The sequence below is a fragment of the Talpa occidentalis genome, unplaced genomic scaffold (assembly GCF_014898055.3).
Source record: "Talpa occidentalis isolate TD23 unplaced genomic scaffold, MPIMG_talOcc4v2.1 talOcc4.12, whole genome shotgun sequence".
Lineage (NCBI taxonomy): Eukaryota > Metazoa > Chordata > Mammalia > Eulipotyphla > Talpidae > Talpa > Talpa occidentalis.
In genome coordinates, this window is record NW_023601212.1 from 51,858,293 (window position 1) to 51,879,092 (window position 20,800).

The 20,800-nt window shown below is 34.7% G+C and overlaps 1 protein-coding gene across 2 annotated transcripts in view; it reads right to left on the bottom strand.

Annotated features, from left to right (window-relative positions):
- TPR (translocated promoter region, nuclear basket protein) overlaps window positions 1-20,800 on the bottom strand; it is a 65,450-nt gene that overhangs the window by 25,101 nt on the left and 19,549 nt on the right. For both annotated transcript variants that reach the window (XM_037506316.1, XM_054693420.1), the window contains 19 exons: window positions 19,525-19,687; window positions 18,176-18,310; window positions 17,575-17,715; window positions 16,506-16,671; window positions 15,560-15,726; window positions 14,496-14,648; window positions 14,018-14,134; window positions 11,755-11,958; window positions 11,064-11,248; window positions 10,170-10,317; window positions 8,478-8,615; window positions 8,245-8,376; window positions 7,196-7,326; window positions 6,400-6,610; window positions 5,325-5,462; window positions 4,819-5,017; window positions 2,535-2,740; window positions 1,989-2,050; window positions 1,155-1,363 (listed from right to left, as the gene is read on the bottom strand). In XM_037506316.1, coding sequence (XP_037362213.1) covers window positions 1,155-1,363; window positions 1,989-2,050; window positions 2,535-2,740; window positions 4,819-5,017; window positions 5,325-5,462; window positions 6,400-6,610; window positions 7,196-7,326; window positions 8,245-8,376; window positions 8,478-8,615; window positions 10,170-10,317; window positions 11,064-11,248; window positions 11,755-11,958; window positions 14,018-14,134; window positions 14,496-14,648; window positions 15,560-15,726; window positions 16,506-16,671; window positions 17,575-17,715; window positions 18,176-18,310; window positions 19,525-19,687 — 3,005 coding nt within the window. The remainder of the gene's footprint in view (window positions 1-1,154; window positions 1,364-1,988; window positions 2,051-2,534; window positions 2,741-4,818; window positions 5,018-5,324; window positions 5,463-6,399; window positions 6,611-7,195; window positions 7,327-8,244; window positions 8,377-8,477; window positions 8,616-10,169; window positions 10,318-11,063; window positions 11,249-11,754; window positions 11,959-14,017; window positions 14,135-14,495; window positions 14,649-15,559; window positions 15,727-16,505; window positions 16,672-17,574; window positions 17,716-18,175; window positions 18,311-19,524; window positions 19,688-20,800) is intronic.

Here is a 20,800-nt window from a genome sequence, read left to right on the forward strand (position 1 = left end):
TAAATCTTAGAGCAATTAACTGAATTCTAGTATTTGTTAAGAATCTAAGGAAAATGCATTAGGGAAGTGCTACTGGACCTATCTTGGGGTTAGGCAGAGGATTAACAAGGGAAAACGAAACTTCTCCTTGAGGAGTTCAATGTAGTGGAACTAAAAAGGCATGTATTTAACTAAATAAAATGTAATTGCTGTAATGAGTTTAAGTGTCAAGTAGAGAAAGGAAAATGTCAGACAGTTTCAATAAAAAAGTGGTATCTGGGTGATTTAGTATGTTTTCCAAAGTACATTTGTCTTTCTTTGGTATGAAAAGTGTGATTTTGGCCTTGGAAAAATGTATCATATACTCATAAGGATGTATTTCTCCCTTTAATTAGCTTAGGAACATAACAAAGCAGCAAGGAAGGGAAGGAGGAAATTCATTACATTAACAAGTATCCTGGGAGCCATACACTTGAAAATATTAACTGTCCACTTTTACTATGATGTCTGACTTCAGCATTTTTTTTTTTTTAAAAAGACTGTGGGCAGCTTCGCAAAAAGATTTTATTTTATTTATTTATATAAGTACTGGGTACAGTCAGAAGCACGGGAGGGTGAGAGAATTCACCAGAGGTAGAGCAGAGAGCAGAGCAGAGCAGGCAGACTGATGAAGTACACTGCTGAGGGGAGCAGCGAGCGGCAGGAGAGGTCTGAGCGCCAAGTGGGACCCTCGCCCGGTGGCCAGGGATCGAACTGGTGCTGCAGAGGCTGAGGGCAGCCTCGCAATCCAGTGCTCAACCACTGCGCTACCAGGGAGGCCCCCTCCCCTTTTTTAAAAGATTTATTTATTTATTTATACAAGCACTGGGTATAGTCAGAAGTGTAGGAGGGTGAGAGAATTCACCAGAGCCAGAGAGGGGAACAGAACAGGCAGACTGATGAAATACACTGCTGAGGGGAGCACCAGGCGTAGCAGGAGAGGGCAGCCGGGATCGAATTGGCATTGCAGAGGCTGCGGGAAGTTTCGCAGCCCAGCACTCAACTGTTGCGCCAACTGGGGAAGCCCTGACTTCAGCTTTAACGGAAACCTCATGTATCCTTGAAGTTACTATCATCTTCTCATAATAAATCTAAATAAGCAGGCAGTGCAATCAGATCTGTATTATTTTACCTACCTTCCTGTGATTCCACTTGTGTAGTAGGCATTACTGTAGCTGTTGGGGTAGTAGTAGGATTTGTGACAGTTGCAGGTGTGACCATTGGGCGGATGCTAGCCCTTGGTGTTGACTTATTCCCAGCTATAGCTGCAGCTGTCACTTTACTTGGAGTAGAAACAACAGGCGTTGGCTTTATGTTGGCTGTCGGTGGATCTGATGTGCTGGCACTTGTAGAGAGGAAAATGTAAGAACAACGATTCATAAGAAATCACCATAAATATCCCTTATAAAATACATATATAGGAGCAAAACCAAGGCACTTATATTTCCTAAAGTGAGGAATCAGCAAGTATGACCTTTATACATTGAGACCTTATTAATTCTGATTTCTCTTTGGGTAGACTTTTGGCAGATTACAAAAAATTAAAGAGGCAATGAATATATTGTATTATTTTTTTGTTCACTAAATATTTCAAAACTCGTACTAAAGAGATTCTGAATTAAAGAACTTAAAAACTGTAGGAAATGTTCCACAGTGGTATGTCCTAACAATGATTCAAGTGAACCCAAGTCTCTTACATTTGTTATTATATATACATCAGAGGAAAATCAGTACCCTATCTGAAAAGTCAATCACACACTGAAGATAAAAGATGTTTTCTCTGTCACAAAGATCTACTGATAGAGGACTGAAAGCATGCTGAAAGCAAGTGTTATGGCGAGGAAAATGTTGGCAAATGTATGATATAGTTTTGCATGGATAAGTATTTGTTTTCTCCCCATGATCCTTAGATCGTCCCTAAACTGTAATAGAAAAACATATTAATAGGCTGTGAAAGAACTAAAACTCACATTCCTCTTTCACCAGAAGCTGGAGTTGTTTTCAATGTGATCTGCCGCTGCTGTTCTGGGACCTATAAAAATAAAACTATGGATTATTGTGCCTATCCCACAAAAGGCCACTAAACAATACCACCGAAGCATTTTACTTTCATTAATTCTCTGTGTACTTGGTCTGGTCAAAATTTACTCTGGGGCCTCCCCGGTGGTGCAGCGGTTGAGCACCACGCTGCGAAGCTGTCTGCAGCCTCTGCAGTGCTGGTTCGATTCCCCGCCAGCCAGGGAGAACCCCACGTGGTGCGGCAGACCTCTCCTGCCTCACCCGCTGCTCCCTTCAGGAGTGTCTTTGGCCCATCTGCCTGTTCTGTTCCCCGCTCTGGCTCTGGTGAATTCTCTCACCCTCTGTTGCTTCCAACCTGTACCCCAGTTCTTGTATAAAATAAATAAATCTTTAAAAAAAAAAAATTTACTCTGACAAAGTCTCCTAAATCACCACACAATTAAAGTATAATGTAAAAAAAAATGATTTTATCATTTACACAGAATTAACTATATCACCTTATTAGTGGGTTCTTGAGGTTCATCTCTCTGCTCAAGGTGCCTCTCTTGATGCTCCCTGAGTTCTCTTTCCAAGCGACTAATTCGACCTTCATATTGGGACTTAAGGGCAGTCATTCGTACATCTAGTTCATCTTTCTGCTGATCGAGAGCTCCATTCCTTTGTTTAAGTTCCTCATTTTCTTTAGTTAGCTGATCTTTCACACCTAAAAAGCAATTATGTGATTTTATTAATATAATCAAACACTGGAAATAAGCAACATTGATGTGCCTAGTACAAAGGTTGTATCCAATTCTATTGACAGTAATTTTGACAAGCTATTTTAAATATCTGTATTTCATTACTCCAGCATAAAATATACTTATTCCAGCATTAAAATATGTAACTTTTCCTAAGATCTCACAAAAATAAGGGATTCACCAAAAACTAACCAGAGGTCTTTGTATATGTCTTTTAATATTTCAATGTATTAAATGTTAAGAATCTCATGAATTACAAAGTTTCATTTCATATGAGCTAAAGCACATTTTCAAAAATAATGATTTTCTATGAATTAAGTCACTACATTAGAGATCATTCAAAATATGTTCATAATAAAACACAATTTGGCATTATTTATCTACTTAGCGGATTGATAAGCAAAGTGCAGTAAGTCCCAGAGCACTGTAGTATGGCGCTTCTGATAGATCTACATGTACTCTTCCTGAAAGACAGGAGGGTTCCTCAGTAAAGTGAGGCTTCACTGGCCTGAGATTCAGGGCAGTCTAGGAGCTTACTGACGGTTTCTGGACGGCGTCCTACAGGCTAAAGAGACTTCTAGTCAATGGTCATACTACTACTAAATATTAATAAAGCAGAAGAATAGCACTTTTATTAGCAGTTAACAATTACGACCTCATAAATAAATCGTGGAAATCTCATCACTTAAAAATTATGACCGCTCTAATTGTTTTCTATCTAATAAATCTAATATTTAAAGCACATAAACACAAAAGATCACTTTGTAATATTTACTTTTTTCTTTTCCATTCAATTTTTAAATCTGTATCAAATATTCAACTGGCACGGGCTATGCTACTCATGCTGTCTGACAAGGTCCGGGCATGGGGGAAATTTCTGAAAAGTCAGAAAACTCCATAGCTGGCTCCTGCTACTACCTTTCATTTGTTTGTGGCAGTTATTGAAACCATGGAAATTTTCTACAAGCTTTAGAATAACACAGTGAGTACTGGCATCAATGCTAGTTTCATTAATGCACACTTCAGTAGTTTGAGAAAAGTACTTTCTAACATGATTAATGATGAAATGATTCCCGATAATTCTCCATGTCCTCCAATTTGTAATTCAGTTACCATGAGTAACACTGAGTTCTTTAACAAGCCACGCTTGCTAGAACTGATGGAATTGAGCCTGGTAAAAGTACCCACTAGAGAAGGCCCTGAGATGCCCCAGGAGGCGAAATGGTCCGAGAGAAACATACCACATACTGTTTCCATGGTACTGGGACACCTTTGTCCTATATAGAAAATAGTAAGCCACCCTCAATTTTACAATGCTTGCTGAATCTTTTAGCTTGACCACATAAATCACACTGTGTATAGCACCTATTTCTATTTTCTAAATAACATACATCACCTAGGGAAATAATGTAACCAAGCGACCAAGTTAATCATAGACTGGGAAAATTAAAAAAGGGCTGTCCAGGTGGTCTCACTCATAGCAGGAATTTAGAAAACCTAAATAAGAGACCAGGAAAAAGACTAATCAATACAAAGTAATAATCAAAATCAACAAGCAACTATAAACCAGAGACACACTATGGGGGGGTTGGGGTGGGAGGGAGGGGCGGAGAGAGGAAGAACTAGAGTCAACGTAAGGGGGCGGGGGGTGCAATTGTATGGGGAATATAACCAAAATGAAAATGCATACATTGTGCAAAGATGAAAAATAATGTAAGAATTATATAAAATAAAATATTTTTAAAAAGGGCTGTGCATTGATGATCAAAAATAAATTCTGAAACAATGTAAAAGTAAAATCACATGATTACATGATGTAATGATCAAATAACAATTTCTGATGTATAAATAAAGACCTTCTGAGACCCTCAGCAGGAGATACTTGCACCCTATCAGGGTCTGTGTCTCCTCATTCCCTCACCCACTCATCCCTCCACTTCGCCAATGCCATCTCGTCCTACGAGGACCCTTCCCTGGTCGGAGCTGGACTCCGGCATTCAACTTTCACTAATATGTTCAAATCTTAAAGTATACAGAAATTTACCAGCCAAATGAGCAATTTTTGATTTTGCTGCTACAATAGCCTTTCTTGTTTTTTCTTCCTTTTCAGTTATCTGCTGTCGAAGCTGCTCCTCCTGTGTGGTTCTATCTTGAAGATCCTGACGAAGTCGTGAAAGTTCAGATTGAAGCTGCACAGTCTGTTCCTGGAGATTTCTTGCTTCTGTTTCTTTTTCAGACAATGTCTTAAAAGAAAATTAAAGTATATTCAAAATGCATTTCAATGAGACAAATATAAACTGTATTCCCTTTAGATTCAAAATGTAAAACTTATTAACTTAAAGGAAGTATAAATGCAAAATGCGGTCAAACCAAGTACACGGACACTTGAAGATGACAGGGTATCATTTACAAACAGCCATTCAAAGTAAAAAGGATAAGCTATATACATTTCCATATGATAAGACGAAGTGTCAGTGTGAAACATTTTTCTTTAAATATTCAACAAGTAAAGCTAGGGACATGCACCTTTCACCGCTCTCACTCTCATACCTTTTGCAGATTTTCTACTTGACTCTCAAGTGATTTTGACTTTGCTTCAGTTTGGTTAAGGGTTTCTTTGAGCTCCTGCATTTCCTGGACATGATGTTCCTGATGGTCCCCAGAAGACTGAGCAGAGGTCTCCATGACCTATGAAAACAAATAATAGTAACATACTGCCATATTTATTCAATTATTCATTAAAAGAATGAATAAATTATTTATTAAATGCAATATTCAACAATTCCACTTCTTTAATGTTATCTAAGGCTATAGTCATGACTATTACAAAGGACAATTTTAAAGGCATAAATAAATTTTCCGTGGAACTTGAATGTCCAAAAATATTTGCTAAATTAGAGTTTTCCATATAATTGGAAATTAACCATCTAATCAAAATGATGATTCATTAGAGATGAATGTTTGACAGGGAAATACATTTTCACAAAGATGAATAAAGTAAAAATAATAGGTTATAAAAGAACACATGTATAAAGAATACACAGATGACCTTATTTCTTTGGAAAATCACATTACTCAAATGTAAAGTATATTAAAGTCTTAAATATACTAACTATATATATTTTGGTGGTTAAGAATTCTTTTTTCTATATATTTCTAATCTGGCAGAAGGTAAATATGTAAGTCCAAATACAAATTCTTTCCCTTTGGGAATTAAACAAAATTCAGATTCAAAATATAAAATGGATTTAAAAGTTCTAGATGGCAGTATCCAAAGTATATATAGTAGAAATTATATATGATATACATAAAATGTTTTTAAAAAAACTACTTCAGGGCCTCCCCTGGTGGTGAAGAGGGTGGGCGCTGGGCTGCGAAGCTGCCAGCAGCCTCTGCGGCGCCGGTTCGATCCCTGGCCGCAGGCGAGGGTCCCACATGGCGTGCAGACCTCTCCTGCCGCCCGCTGCTCCCCTTAGCAGTGTATTTCGGTCCATCTGCCTGTTCTGTTCCCCGCTCTGGCTCTGGTGAATTCTCTCACCCTCCAGAGTTTCTGACTGTACCCGTGCTTGTATGGATGAATAGATAAATCTTAAAAAAAAAAAAAAAAAAAACTACTTCAAAATACCTTATCCTGCTGTGCTTTAAGTTCTTCATATTGAGTCTTATATCTACGTCCAATTTTTTTGACTTGAGTAATAGTTTTGACTTTTTCTTGGATATCAATTATTTTGGCATCTAAGTCCTTCTGGATAGTTTCCTTTTCAGTTCTTACTTTATTTAAATCTTCCTTTAGACTCTGGATTAAGTTCTGATTGTTAGTCAAAGATGCATTCGATCTAAACAAACAAAAAAAAAAAAAAATGGAGAAGAGGAAAAAGGCTACACATAAGGATTTTTTTTTCAAATTTTAAAATCTTTTAATTTCACCTTTTTTGTGTGTTGTTAGTATATCTTCCATTTAAAAATTTTTTAAATATCACATACATATTTCCAAAAACAATTCCTTAACTTATGAATCTCTGGTCCTTTATTTACTATTTAGGCATACATGCCCATTTCAAAGATGAGAACTGAGCTACCAGTGTCCAGTAATATGCACAATTTTATACAGTAAAATCTAGTGCTGATAGATTTTAGTCCATATCTGCTGGACAGCAAAACCCACATTCTTCCTATTATAATATTGTTAAAACTCTTTCTGTAAAAGACCAGATGGAATAAATATAGTTAGGCCTTGTAGGCTACAGTCTGTCAGTATTTTGGGCATACTCCACGTAATAAAAGGAAAGCTGTATGTGAGAGTTATAGTACTTCATATTCTTCCTAAATTTACAAAAACACTTTGGAAGTTCATATAAAGTATAGAAACAAACTTTAAAGATTCCATGTAGTCTATTAATTGAAGGTTTCTTTCCACATACCTTGCAATTTCAGCTTTAAGTCTCCCTACTTCTTCAGTCAACTGTTGAATTCGTTTAGTATGAACTTCCTTTTCAGAAAGGAGCTTCCGATATTCTTCTGTATCTGGATCTTTCTGTTGATTCACTAGATGCTACAACACAAAAACATGTAATATCATTTCATAAAAATGACGTGCTTAATAAAATAGCAGAATACCTAATTACACTTGCATTAAGTGTATTACATACATATGTAATGGTATTACATCAAGCACCAAACTACATGATAATGCAGAGTTTGACTAAAGGTCTAGCTAAAGTGGAAGGAGAAAAAAAAGCAAATGTCATGAATTACTCAGTATTTTTTCATAGCTGCAAACAAATCTTTCAAAGTAGTTACAATGTATCCAAAGAAAGGGACACAAAGAATCTAAAAGCCTTTAATATGAAATACCTAATTTCACTTAAGTGATTTTTATAAGAAAAAAAGTTTATAATGCATTACAATCTAAACAAAAGTATAAAAATAATCCTTGATTTAAATGACTAGTAACTAGGAAAGGTAGTGCAATTTAACAGAAATACATCTAGTCATTTTTATAGAGGAGGAAATATGGCTCAGAAAGATTAAGAAACATATATATTACACAACTAGCATGTGGCAAGGCAGATCTCCAATCTTTGCTTGAATACAGGAATTTCTAGCCACACTGATACATGGTTTCATCCCCTCCCAAGGTTCCATTAAGAATAAAACTGTTTCAATAAAGTATACAAATCCCTACTTTCAAGTACTAAAGTATTTTAAAGTAAAACTCTAAACCTTTGGAATTAAAGGAAACAATTAGTCATTTTTGAGAAGTACATAAAATGTAACCAAAAATTTAAAAAACTCTTACACTGAGCTGTAAGTTTGACATCAACATCTGTCACATATGTAACATGTAACATCAGAATTTCACTGACACACAATTTTCATTAGTTTTTCAAATATTTTATTCCCTTAAATTTTACCTATTATTTAAAAACAACACGTTTCCATGCTTTGAAATGAGTTTAATGGCATTTACCTGGTTACGTGCTTTCCAACGTTTGACATCTTCTTCTAATAATTTCTTTTCTGCTTGTAACATACCACTTTTCTCACTCAGCTCAGCGTTTGCTTCTTGTAATGGTAGAATATCTAACTCCAGTTTCCTCACCTAAAAAGAGGGCCAATATTTTTTTAACATCTAAAGTAAAAACTCACTTGCAATAATATTAAAAATAACATTCCTCTAATCTTGATTACTACGTTACAAACCTTTGCTTGCATCTGCTGCAGATCCTGTTCCAGCCTCTCCTTTTCTTCTCTTAGCATTTTATTGGTTTCCATAACTACGTTCATGGTTTCAGTTTTCTTCATCAGTTCTTCATGCTGGGCCATTGTTTTTGCAGTTACCTAAACATTTACAACATAAGTGCATATCAGCCTCTAACAACAGGTGAAGACCTTTTTCCTACCAGTTCTAATCTTTCCAACAACAGATAAAAAAATTTAAACGTCACCTTTCAATACTAAAATTTTAAGTTTTATATGCTTATGTTTTTGTGATGCATGTTAACTACCAAGAGTTAAAACAAACTATGCAAGAAATTACAAAGATGAAAATAAAAAAATACTACATATACCACCAAATAATCAATATTAATATTAGGTAAAAACATCACCCCAGATCTCGGTCTGTGCCTATTCTTTCTCTTGCAGTACTGAATTCACAAACTGTTCTAAAATGATGTTATTTTGATCCTCAGGTTTCCCCACTGTCCAGAAATTCTTTTAATTTCATTCACTTATTTCATCACTTCAGTTCTGAGCAATTTTATTGAATATTGAATTGTAAAGACTTTTTTTTTTTTGTTATTTTGAACATACTTTACTTCATCACCAATTTTAATGTTAGGATTCATGGCCTTCATGAAATATTGTTCATGCCCGAATAGACTATGTATTACTTTTGTTTTATTGGATCTCACTTCTTGACTTTCTTCCTATTGCATGTAAAGAGTTGATTTTTTTTCTCCTGTACCTGTTCGAGGGCTGGGCATTTTCTAGTATTTGCTTTTCTTATAGCCCAAAAGAACAGTAAAGGAAGCCAAAGAGATGAAAACAATATGGCATTTTTGTTAAAAACCTGAATTCTACCCCCAACTCCTTTGCTCTGAGTGTTAACACCACTGGGTTGTAGGGTCACTATTATTTCATATGAAGATTTATCAGAATTTGAACTGTTTTCTATACCACCCTGAACATGCCCGATCTTGTCTGGACTGTTTTCTAAACAGGATGTGAACTTTTAATGTCTATCTGAAAACATAAATACCATAAAATTACTTGATTTTCCATTTTGATGGTTTCTCTCTAAAAGTCATACCTATCAGTTAAAACAAGGCAAATAATTAAAGGTTTTAATCTCCTTTCTATCAGATGTGTATGTATATTACATCTCCTCAGAATGAGGTCATTAACAGGAAGCTTTGGGTGGTAGTAAAAGTCAGAGTCAAGCTTATTTTTTGACCATCCATTCGCTAATACATATTTTCTTTAGTTTAGTTTTGACTTTTTTGCTCCTCTGCTGACCAAGAAATATTCTGCAAGTTTTTACCTAGAATGACTATCAGATGTATATATAAAGATACTAGAGCTTATTAAGTACTTAATATGCCCTGAACGTGGTTCTAAGTGTTTAGTGTGCACAAACTTACTTAATCATTATTATCACCCCAATATTATAGAAAGGAAACACTTTAAAGCAAGGAAGTTAAACAATACAGCCAAGGCACACTTTAATGGTATGAACCTAGAATTTGAAACCAGGCAGATCACTACCAGTGTTTAATAAGTATTTATTGAAGGAATTTATGAGCTTAGGAAAAATACGTATTTTAAATAAATTTCATCATGTTACTATGAACTGAATTTAGTAACTGCTTTATTAAAGCTTTATTTACATACCTGGACTTTTTCTCTTTCAGCATTTAGACTATCCTGCAGTTCCTGCAGCTCTCTTTCTAAAATTTCAACCCTTTGTCGATAACGTAGACTCTCAACCTGAGCCACCTCAAACCTAGTTTCAGCAATTTCCTTTTCTCGTCGTATAAATCTACAAGTACACATAAGATTTGATTTAATTTAAAAGTGCTACCAACACTAACATTTCAAAACAAATAATTTTTATCAAAACAAAAAACATTTACTGTAATAACTACTTTCATACCAATAGGAGAAACGTTTTTAGTAGACAAAGGTTTTAGAAATGTATTATATTTAAAATGATCTGAAAATTGAAAGTAATTAAGTTTTTTCAAAGACCCTATTTTACTAGATTCAACTTAAAGTCATTTGTTTAACTGGCATATATATAATTATTTATTTTAAAGATTTATTTATTTATGCATACAAGAGCTGGGGTACAGGCCAGAGATGCGGTGGGGGGGGGGGGGTGAGAGGATTCACCAGAGACAGAATGGGAACAGAACAGGCAGATTGACCGACGTACACTACTGAATGTACTCGAGCAGCAAGCGAGTGAGGGGAGGTCTGCTGCGCCATATGGGATGTTCCCTGGCCGGCCGGGGACCGAACTCATGGCCACAGAGGCTGTAGATTGCTTCATAGTGCAGTACTTAACCCCTTGGGCTACCAGGGAGGCCCTAACTGGCATAAATGTCAAAAGGGACCAATTTGGAGGTAGTGGGTTTTTTAATAAATGAAATGAGCTTTATACCTAAATAGAATAAGTCTCCCTTCTTCAATTCATAAGTCTCCCTTCTTCAATTCATGCATTTGTGCTTTCATTTTATAGTTGTTTTAATACCATAAAAAGTATTAATAATATATTAGATTTACCTGAGAATTTCTAAAATTTGTTCTTGAGATTTTCCTTCTTCAGTGAGAGACACATTCAAGTGACCTTGCACACCTTCTTTCATAGAGGCAACTACCTTGTCACTTAATTTTTCAATCTGATCATGGAGTAATCTGTTTTGTTTCTCTAAATCTTCACAGCGGGACACACACTTGGAAACTTCGTCCTATAAGCCAAGGGTCTATCATTATTGAGTTTTCCAATGTACAAAAAAACCCCTCAAAATACCAAGCCTTTCAAAACTCAGAAGATTCTATTATGATGTGCAATATTACCTTTAAGAAACCCTGCCATTTGCAAAAATATGGATGGACCTTGAGGGCATTATGCTAAGTTAAGTGAGAAAATGCAAGATAAATATTTTATGATCTTTTATGTGGAATCTAAAACAACAAGCTGACAGATACCAGACTGGTAGTTGCCAGAGGTGAAGGGATGGGTAACTGGCAAGATGGATGAAATAAATTAGTAAAAAGGTACAAATTTCTACTTATTAAACAAGTAAGTCCCAGGGATGTATTGTACAGCATGTTGACTAGTTTTAAAACCTGTGTTGTATTATTTGGAGGTTGCTAAGAGAGCAACTTTTTAAAGTTCCTATCACAAGAAAAAAAGCCTATAACTATATGCAGAGGATGTTAACTAGGCTTACTCTGGTTATTATTTCCATACCTTCAACATTCTCTCTCTTTCCTCCCAAGATGCTTTACACTCTAATAACTGTGATTCTGCTTTCTGGGTTGTTTCTTCCAAATGCTGACGTACTGATGCCATTTTTGAAACCTGTTCCTTGGCAGCTTGCAGAGCTTCAACATCAGCAGCATGTAGCATTAATTCTCTCTCATACTTATTCTGAGCCTCCACAGCTATTTTAGCCTATAAGAAATTATTCCAACATTGACATATAAGATTCAAAAAACTGGTCGGTGTGTTTTGGAAAAACATACAAACTGCATTAAGATATTCTAAACATACCAAAATAGAAGCATAACTATGTAAGTTATGGGATATACATTCAATAATAAATTAAAGAATTGTTCAAATGAAACGCATAAAAAACTAGCAATTAGAACAGTTTCTGAAATTAAGGCTAGATATCAGTTATATAAAATATATGCATGTAAAACACCAAACATAAAGCAAACACAAGGTAATAAAAATTATTCATCGGAATATTGAATTATGGATACGTTCTTTAATTACCAGTGATAGGTTATTTGGCAACAAGACAAGGATAACCATTTTTGTCTAACATACCTCTGAAGCACTTTCCCTGTATCCCATTTTTAAAGTAACGTTGATAAATGTATATGATAGTTATTTACAAACAATAAAAAATAGTAACCAAAAGAACAGCTCTTAATATACCACCCAACTTAAAAAGGAGAATATAACCATTCCTTACATGTGCTCTTTCCCCATTTCAATAACCCACACTCTAAAAGCTTATATTACATTTACATGTGTGTGCGTGCATGATATACACTTAAAGCAAATACAACTTTGTATTTTTTAAAACTCTATGAAAGTGGCATATAGAATTGGTGTAATGCATTACATATATTATCAAGAGATCCTTGGTTTACTAAGAAAGGCATTTGCAACAATACAAGGATAACCCATTTTTGTCTAACATACCTTTGAAGCACTTTCCAGTTTTACAATCAGAACTAGTAAAGACTACAATAATAAAAAAACGCTTTCCAATGGAAACAAGCATACACTTAATTTCCTACTTGGCGCGAGCCATGCTACTCATGCTGTCTGACAAGGTCTGGGCATGAGGGAAAACTCCTGAAAAGTCAGGAAGCCCATGCTGTCTGACAAGGTCCAGGCATGAGGAAAATTTCTGAAAAGTCAGAAAACTCCACAGCTGGCTCCTGCTACTTCCTTTCATTTGTTTGTAGCAGTTATTGAAACCATGGAAATTTTCCATAAGCTTTAGAGTAACACAATGAGTGTTGGCATCAATGCCAGTTTTGGTAATACACACTTCAGTAGTTTGAGAAATGTACCTTCCAACATGATTGATTATGAAATGATTCCCAATAATTCTCCACGTCCTCCAATTTGTAATTCAGTTACCATGAGTAACATTGAGTTCTTTAACAAGCCACACTTGATAGAACTGTTGGAACTGAGCCCGGTGAAAGTGCCCACTAGAGAAGGCCCTGAGGCACCCCGGGAGGTGAAATGGTCCGAGAGAAACACACCACATACTGTTTCCATGGTACCGGGACACGTTGGTCCTATATAGAAAATAGGAAGCCGCCCTTGATCTTACAAGGCCTGCTTAATATTTTAGCTTGACCACATAAATCACACTGTGTATAGCACCTGTTTCTATTTTCTGAATAATGTACATCACCTAGGGAAATAATGTAATCAAATTAATGTAACCAAGTAACCAAGTTAATCATAGACTGGGAAAATTAAGAAAGGGCTGTGCACTGATTGATGATCAAAAATAAATTCTGAAACAATGTAAAAGTAAAATCACATGATTGCATGATGTAATGATCAAGTAACAATTTCTGATGTATAAATAAAGTACTGCTGAGACCCTCGGCAGGAGATACTTGTACCCTGATCAAGTGTCTGTGTCTCCTCATTCCCTTTCCCTCATCCCCTCAGATTCGTCTACACTGTCTCGTCCTTGCAGGAACCCCTGACACGTTTTGCCGGAGCTGGCTTCCGGCACCTACTCATATTTTCATAGTATTTTCCATTTGTCAAGATAGCTTTGTCAATGGATATTGCACTAATTACTTGTCACCTTCATCTATATTTTTAAAATGATTTAAGTCCAAGCTCAACAAGAGTAGAAATAACCAAATAGGATCACCAATTCCAAAAATGTACTAGTACACTCTATGAAATGTTCTCTAGGGTCAAGGCTCATTTTGTAGTAACTGATTATGACAGCAACACTTACTTGTTCCTGACAGTCACGTCTGGCTTGCTGTTCATTACTCAGAGCAGTGCTTGCTCTCTGAAGAGCTTCTTGTACTTCATTCTGAACACTATTAAGTGTTTTCTTTAACTCAGATAACTAGGGAGAACAAAATTAAAACGAGATTTAATTGCAAGCTTAAACAGATTTTTAAAAATCCAGTTAGCCCAAAGGAACCTCTTACTAAATTTAAAATAGTTATAACCTGATAAAATCTCCCATATAACTTTTGCAGAGCTACTTTCTATTTGCAAAACTCAGTCTCAGGCAGTCTTCTGAAAAATAACATTAATACCTATACCAAAAGGAAACGTGAACAGATAAAATTAAAACATAAAACTAAAATTGCTGGATATGTGTTCAATCAATACCCATTGAAATATACTGAAAAATTAACTGAGGTAGATGAAAGAATTCAAATCCTTAACAAAGAAAGAGAGTTATGGTTAATAAAATTTACCTGTTGTTCCATGCTCTCTATGGCCTTTCTCTTATCATCCTGAAGTTCTTGCTTTTCCTTCTCTACTTCCATGAGTTTCTTTTCCAACTGTGTCTGAAATTCTGCAGATTCTTTTAAACGAACTTCAATATTCTTACGAACTTCTTCTGTCACCTTCACCATCACCCCCAAAAATACAAAAATTTCATGTATTTAAATTCAACACTTACTTTTTCCACATCTAATGTAAATTTGAGGAGTACTAAAATTAATATTTGTCTTGTATTAAAAATAAAATCCATCAAAAGCTAATTAGTGTTCAAAAACACTATTTAAAACTACAGTATAATTTAACACTAAACTTGATTATTTCTCATTTTTCTCTTGAAGTAAAATTCTCAACTTTCATTTCACCTTCAATTATCTATCTACCAAATCTATTTTATCACTGAAAGGTTTTCCCATCCACATATTTTGATTATCTTTGCTGCTAACCACAAAGTATGTATTAAGATTGTGGTATAGATAAATGGTCCACAAAATGACCTATGGTCTACAAAATGAATTTTTTAACTCTATCTATTCTATTAATCTTTCAAATTAAAATAAATTCTGGCTATGAAATTTTGGAAGAAACAAAAATCAACAATACACTAGCCAAATTTTAATCATATGAAATCTTTCCATATATTTTGGTTGAGGCTTCTTACTACATGGAAAAATTTTCTACTTTTGAATATGCAAATGATATCTTCATTCAAGGCTGTGCACAAATGTCATCTGTTTTATGAAGCCACACTCAGGAGACAATCTTGCCTAGTCTCATCACTTTGACCTCTGATTTGTACCTTTCTGTGAGCAATTATACCTGCCCTTTCTTATTAATTTTTTTCTTTCTTTTTTTTCTTATAATCATTGTTTTCTTATTTATCATATCTGGCTTATTAGATCACTTTTAAGACATAGGAGCAATGATTTTAGTCCAACTTATTCTTACCATACTAAGTTCCTTACACATACCAAAATTCTAATTTAAAAAAAAAAGGTAGTAAGTCCATTGAAATTAAATTCAAAATTGAATATACCTGTTTTTCCTTGTTGAGGGATTCTTCCAAACTAGTAACCATTGCACGATACTGTTCTACATTACTAGAACTTGTTTTGAGTCTCTCCTTCAAATCATTCACCAGTTCTTCTGTCTGTCGTAGCTGACTCACAAGATCATCCACATCTTCTTTATTGCTAGGCTGACCTGAAAGATTTAATAGCTTCCTTAAAATTAACATTTTAAGTACTTTTAGGAATGATTGTTATCAAAGAGTTTGTGATATTAGGATTAAGGCTCAAATATAAAAGTGGCTTATCAGAAATATTTTCATTCTAATATCACTAGAAGAGAAAAATTTGCAGATGGAAGACTTTTCTTATGCTATCAACAAGGGCTTTTGGGTAATTATCTACTACACACACACTCATATGTGCATGCATACATAAGCAATTACTACATTACACTTTTAGTTTCCCTTCTAAGAAATAAAACCATAGGGAAAAGATTATCAAGACATAAAGGTTTCTGAATTTAAAATAGTATATTCACAAATGGAAGTAAAATCTAATAAAATAAATCTTTAATCTGAGACTATCAATGAGCAATGATTAGAGATACTAGTCTTAGAGACCCAAAAAAACCCAATTATTTCTACGAGTCTTACCAACGCAGATTTAACAAGTAACCTTATCCTCAGAGGGAGAGAACTTAAAATCCAAGTATTAACCCTCCTCAAAAGAAACACTTGCAAGCTATCAATACATGGTTTCAGCAATAGGGACACTAAGAGTGTACCTTGGTCAGGTGCCAGGCATTACTACTTTGAATCTACCAGGTCTACAAATTTATTAATTTAAGCCTAAAACTAAACTTTACTATGGGAAGAGTAATTTTTTTCTTTTGATAGTAGTCACCAAGAATCAACTATTTATAAGCTATGTTATAAGCCTAAAGGAGTACTTTACTACCCATTACTTACTTACCTTTACCAGCTCTCTGTGAGGACTGAGAAACTAGTTGGACTTCCATATTACTCAGGTGCTGTTTCAAGGTAGCAATTTCCTTCTGAGCATTTTTAAGTAATTCTTTTGTGTTAAGATGAAGATTTATCTCAGTATCCAGCTGTCTCTTTGTATCTAAAAGTTGAACCTATAAGAAAACATTACATTAATCCACAAACACTATTTTCAAGTTCTTAAGTAACTAGAAGGTTTAAGTTTTTTTTTTAAACAGAAATTCAAAATTGGCCAAGAGATAGAACATGAAACCAGATTTACCTTCACATTTGAAACCAATAAAACATATGAAACTAGAATATGAAAAATAAGACCTATAATTTCCCTAGCTTACTGACTTAAGAGTGTCTGGGTTGTGGCAGAGAGGAAATGAGCAAAGATAAGCAAGCAGACTCCCTGAAATGAGAACACAAAACTAAGAGGACTAAGTTAGCTCAAAATGGAAGATTATCAGGAGAGAAAAGAGCTACACAGGTAGAAAAGAGATCTCAGCAGATCCCTCTTGAATATGCAGCAAAACAGTGATCAGTGCATGAATGTGCAGTACCCCTTACAGAGTAAGGAGTCATCCAAAGAGAGTGGAGTAAGGAGTATCCGGCACTCAGAGTCAGAAATACCTATTCCCAGGAGCCAACCTGAAGAAATCTAACTGTTAACTAGATGATGGAACTAGGACTGAGAGAGACCTTGCTTCAAAATCGGAAAATAACTAGGTCTAGTCTTTGGGCCTCCCTAATAAGCAATACTTTAGAGAATCAAACTGTCTTCAGTTAATTTTACCATATTCCCTCAAAAAAAACACAAGATTTTTGGGGTTACAAAAATTATGAGCACCCAATAGGATAAAATTTAAAATGTATGGGACCCAATCAAAAATTACTAGGCATACAAAGAGGTAAGAAAACTTAAGAATTTGTAAAAAGTCTCTTCAATACCAAGCTTCCACATGAGAAAGCAGTATGTTCATACACTGGTTTAATTTTTTAACTTACATATATACAACTACCGACATTGAGCATACTAATAATAGACTCACATCTAGATTTCTAGTAAGCATATGCCTTTGTTCCAGCTCATTTTCCAACTTCTTCTTTAGATGAGATATCTCATGTTCCAGTTTCTCTATCTGGCTACTAAGCCTTTGTCTGGTTTCTGTTTCAGATCGCTCTAGTATTCCCTAAAGTAAAGAAAAGATTTATGGTTATGCTTTAAAAAAAAAAAAGGCAATACCAAAAAAAAAAAAGGTTGTATGTAATTATAGCTTTAAAATCAATTCCTACAAGAAGAGAATTGGGAACATTTACCAAGAACGTATTTTGACATATTAATACACCTACTTAATAGGGAATGAAGGCAGAGATAATGATCATTCAGATTTTCTAAAAGTTTAAAGGAAAAACTAAAAACCAAAGATTTAATTCTATAAAAGATTCAACTGTGCAGATTCTACAAATATGAAAAACGTCAGGATCAACTGTCATCAGCATATTTGTGATCTATTCTCTGAATTCAAAGTTAAATTTAGAATGCTGATGTCATAGTAAACTGATGGCAAAGGTGACAATGAATTTTCTAATTAAGAAAACCATGAGAAGAAACGTTAAAATGATATAAACTTTTTTTTCTAATTTGGTTACCTGAATTGTTTGTAGATTAGTTAGCAGCAAATTTTGCCCTCTTTGTTCAGCTAATAAAGACTCTCTCTGCTGAGAGAGACGAACTTCTGACAACTTAAACATTTCTTTTTCCTTCTTCAAATTTTCTGCTCTTACCTGGAGGCAAATGCAAATGAAAAAGAAAATGTTAGAAAAGAATATTTCAAATGTAACAACATTTTTTTAAAATTAAAAGGATCCTTCACTACTACACATTTCTTAGGGCTAACTAAATTATCTTTTCATCGTAAAAGGAAATATAACTTTTAAAATAGTTTTCACATGTTGAAATACTAAACAAAAATTACTGGAAATACCAATATAGCAAAGGAAAAAAACTTTTCAATGCCATGAATACTTATAAGACTTTAATAAATCAACAACAATAACAATAAAACCCAAAATGTCAGAGAGGAGAGAAACAAAACTGCAAATTAAACTAAAGACCTATCAGCTTGTTACTACATTATTTAAGTTTTAAAATTCAGGCTCGGCCGTAAGTATTCTGAGAGTGCTCACTGATCTAGGTAAGCTTTTTTCCACCCCATAGTGAGTACACTGAGTCTCAGGAAATCTGGGTGGGTACTTTAAAATCTCAAAAGAATTCAGGTCTACAACCAGCAAGTCACAAACTGTCAACCATATAACTTATCACACCAGCTAGAATCTGTCTACTCTCCACAGTGGAGTGTAAGCAAGATAAAAACACATTAAAATTCAAAGAATTAGAAAACCTAAGTTTAAGTCTCAACCTACCTATCCCTCATGACTGCCCCAAAAAAGGAAAATACTGATCTTTTGAGTCTATTTTTAAAGAGGTTAAATGAGAAAAAACTTGACCTAAGTAGTGATCAAAAAGATATAAAAGAGAACTTTATAAAAACGTAAAACCTATATAAAATTTACCACAAAATTCAGCTTTTAAGTTAGGAAGTAATGTTAATTCTGATGAACATTTGTATTCATTTTCAAATTCAGAAATACAACGCAATGCTAATAATTTGTTTATATTTCTTCATTAAAAATGAGCAAGACTGGGTAAAATATTCATTTGTTATTGTTATAAATGAAGAAACACTGACACATTTACTTTGAGATGGAAGACATATAAGAAATCCTAGTCTGGAAAAAGAAACTTCTATTCTTTTTCAATCTAAATAGAAACAATCACTCAATTGATACATCACTGGATATTTGGAAACTATATAATGACTTATAATCCACAAACTTTCCAAATATCTAGGTCATACCAACCAGTAAAATCAAATAACAAGAAAAGAAAATTCATATGTAATTTATAATGCAAGTCGGATGAGAGAAGTTGGACTCACTTCTGCAACAGCAAGCTTTTCATTTGCTCCTCTCAAATCTTGCGTCATTGTGTTGATGATCTGTTCCTGTTTCTGAGTTGTTGCTGTGAGTTTCTGATTTCTCTCATGTAGGGATGTTATTTCTCGACGATATCCTTCAACATTATCTTGCAGCATTTCATAACTTACATGAAAGAAAAGTAATTCTATACATGACTGAAGTATAACTTTCTAGCTTTGTTCCTTGAGGAATTTCACAACAGTTTTGTTTTATATGATAAAAAATGGAAAGAGTGCCCAAGTAATAATGCAAAACATTCTTTCTCCTAAACTTTCAATTTAGCTGTTAATTTCAAATTCTAAATAGCACAGTATTTTATGCTGATATAACTTTTTATTCTTATTCATCCACAAGAATTTTAATCATACTTAAAATGATCTCAATCCAATGCTTACACACCAGACACCCACAAGACAAGCAATTTAAGAATCTAATGCATACTTAGTGGTGGACTTTTGCCAGTCCTTTTCCGTCTATAATTCCTAATCTTCTTTCTTTCTTTCTTTCTTTTTTTTTTTAGAGATTTATTTTATTTATTTGTACAGCCAGAAGCATGGAAGGGTGAGAGAATTCACCAGAGCCAGAGCAGGGAACAGAACAGGCAGACTGACGAAATACACTGCTGAGGGGAGCAGAGGCCGTGGCAGAAGAGGTCTGTCACACCCTGTGGGACCCTCGCCGGCGGCCAGGGGGCAAAACAGCACTGCAGAGGCTGCAGGCAGCTTCGCAGTCCAGCGCTCAACCGCTGCGCCCACCAGGCGAGTCCCCTTAATCTTATTTTCTTGTGTGCTTGAAAGCTTAGAAAATGGTTGCCTAGAGCTAACAATCCCACTTTTACTGGGGTGAGGGGGAATATCAAATTACAGGTATAGGCAACTGCTTGTTCTAATCCTTACAAAAACATAGTTTTACTATGTAGCATATATAAAAAAAAATATCCAAACGTGCTAAACCAGTCAGTATTCAAAGGATCTGATAACAAATTACAATGGAATGAAATTTACTATTATGTATTTGTAAATGACCAAGACAGTTAATTTTCCCTCTAAGAAAACATCCAGCATCTTGAGCAGAAAAAACTGAATTTTTTTCATACTGCTCTCATCTTGTGCATTCAGTCCTACAGAATAAGCAGGTCCTTTAATCTCAGGAAGAAAAACTAGTAAAATTTTTCACATGAATTTTAACTTATTTTCCTTAGGAATGCCCAAGAGAATCATTAACCAATATTAAAAA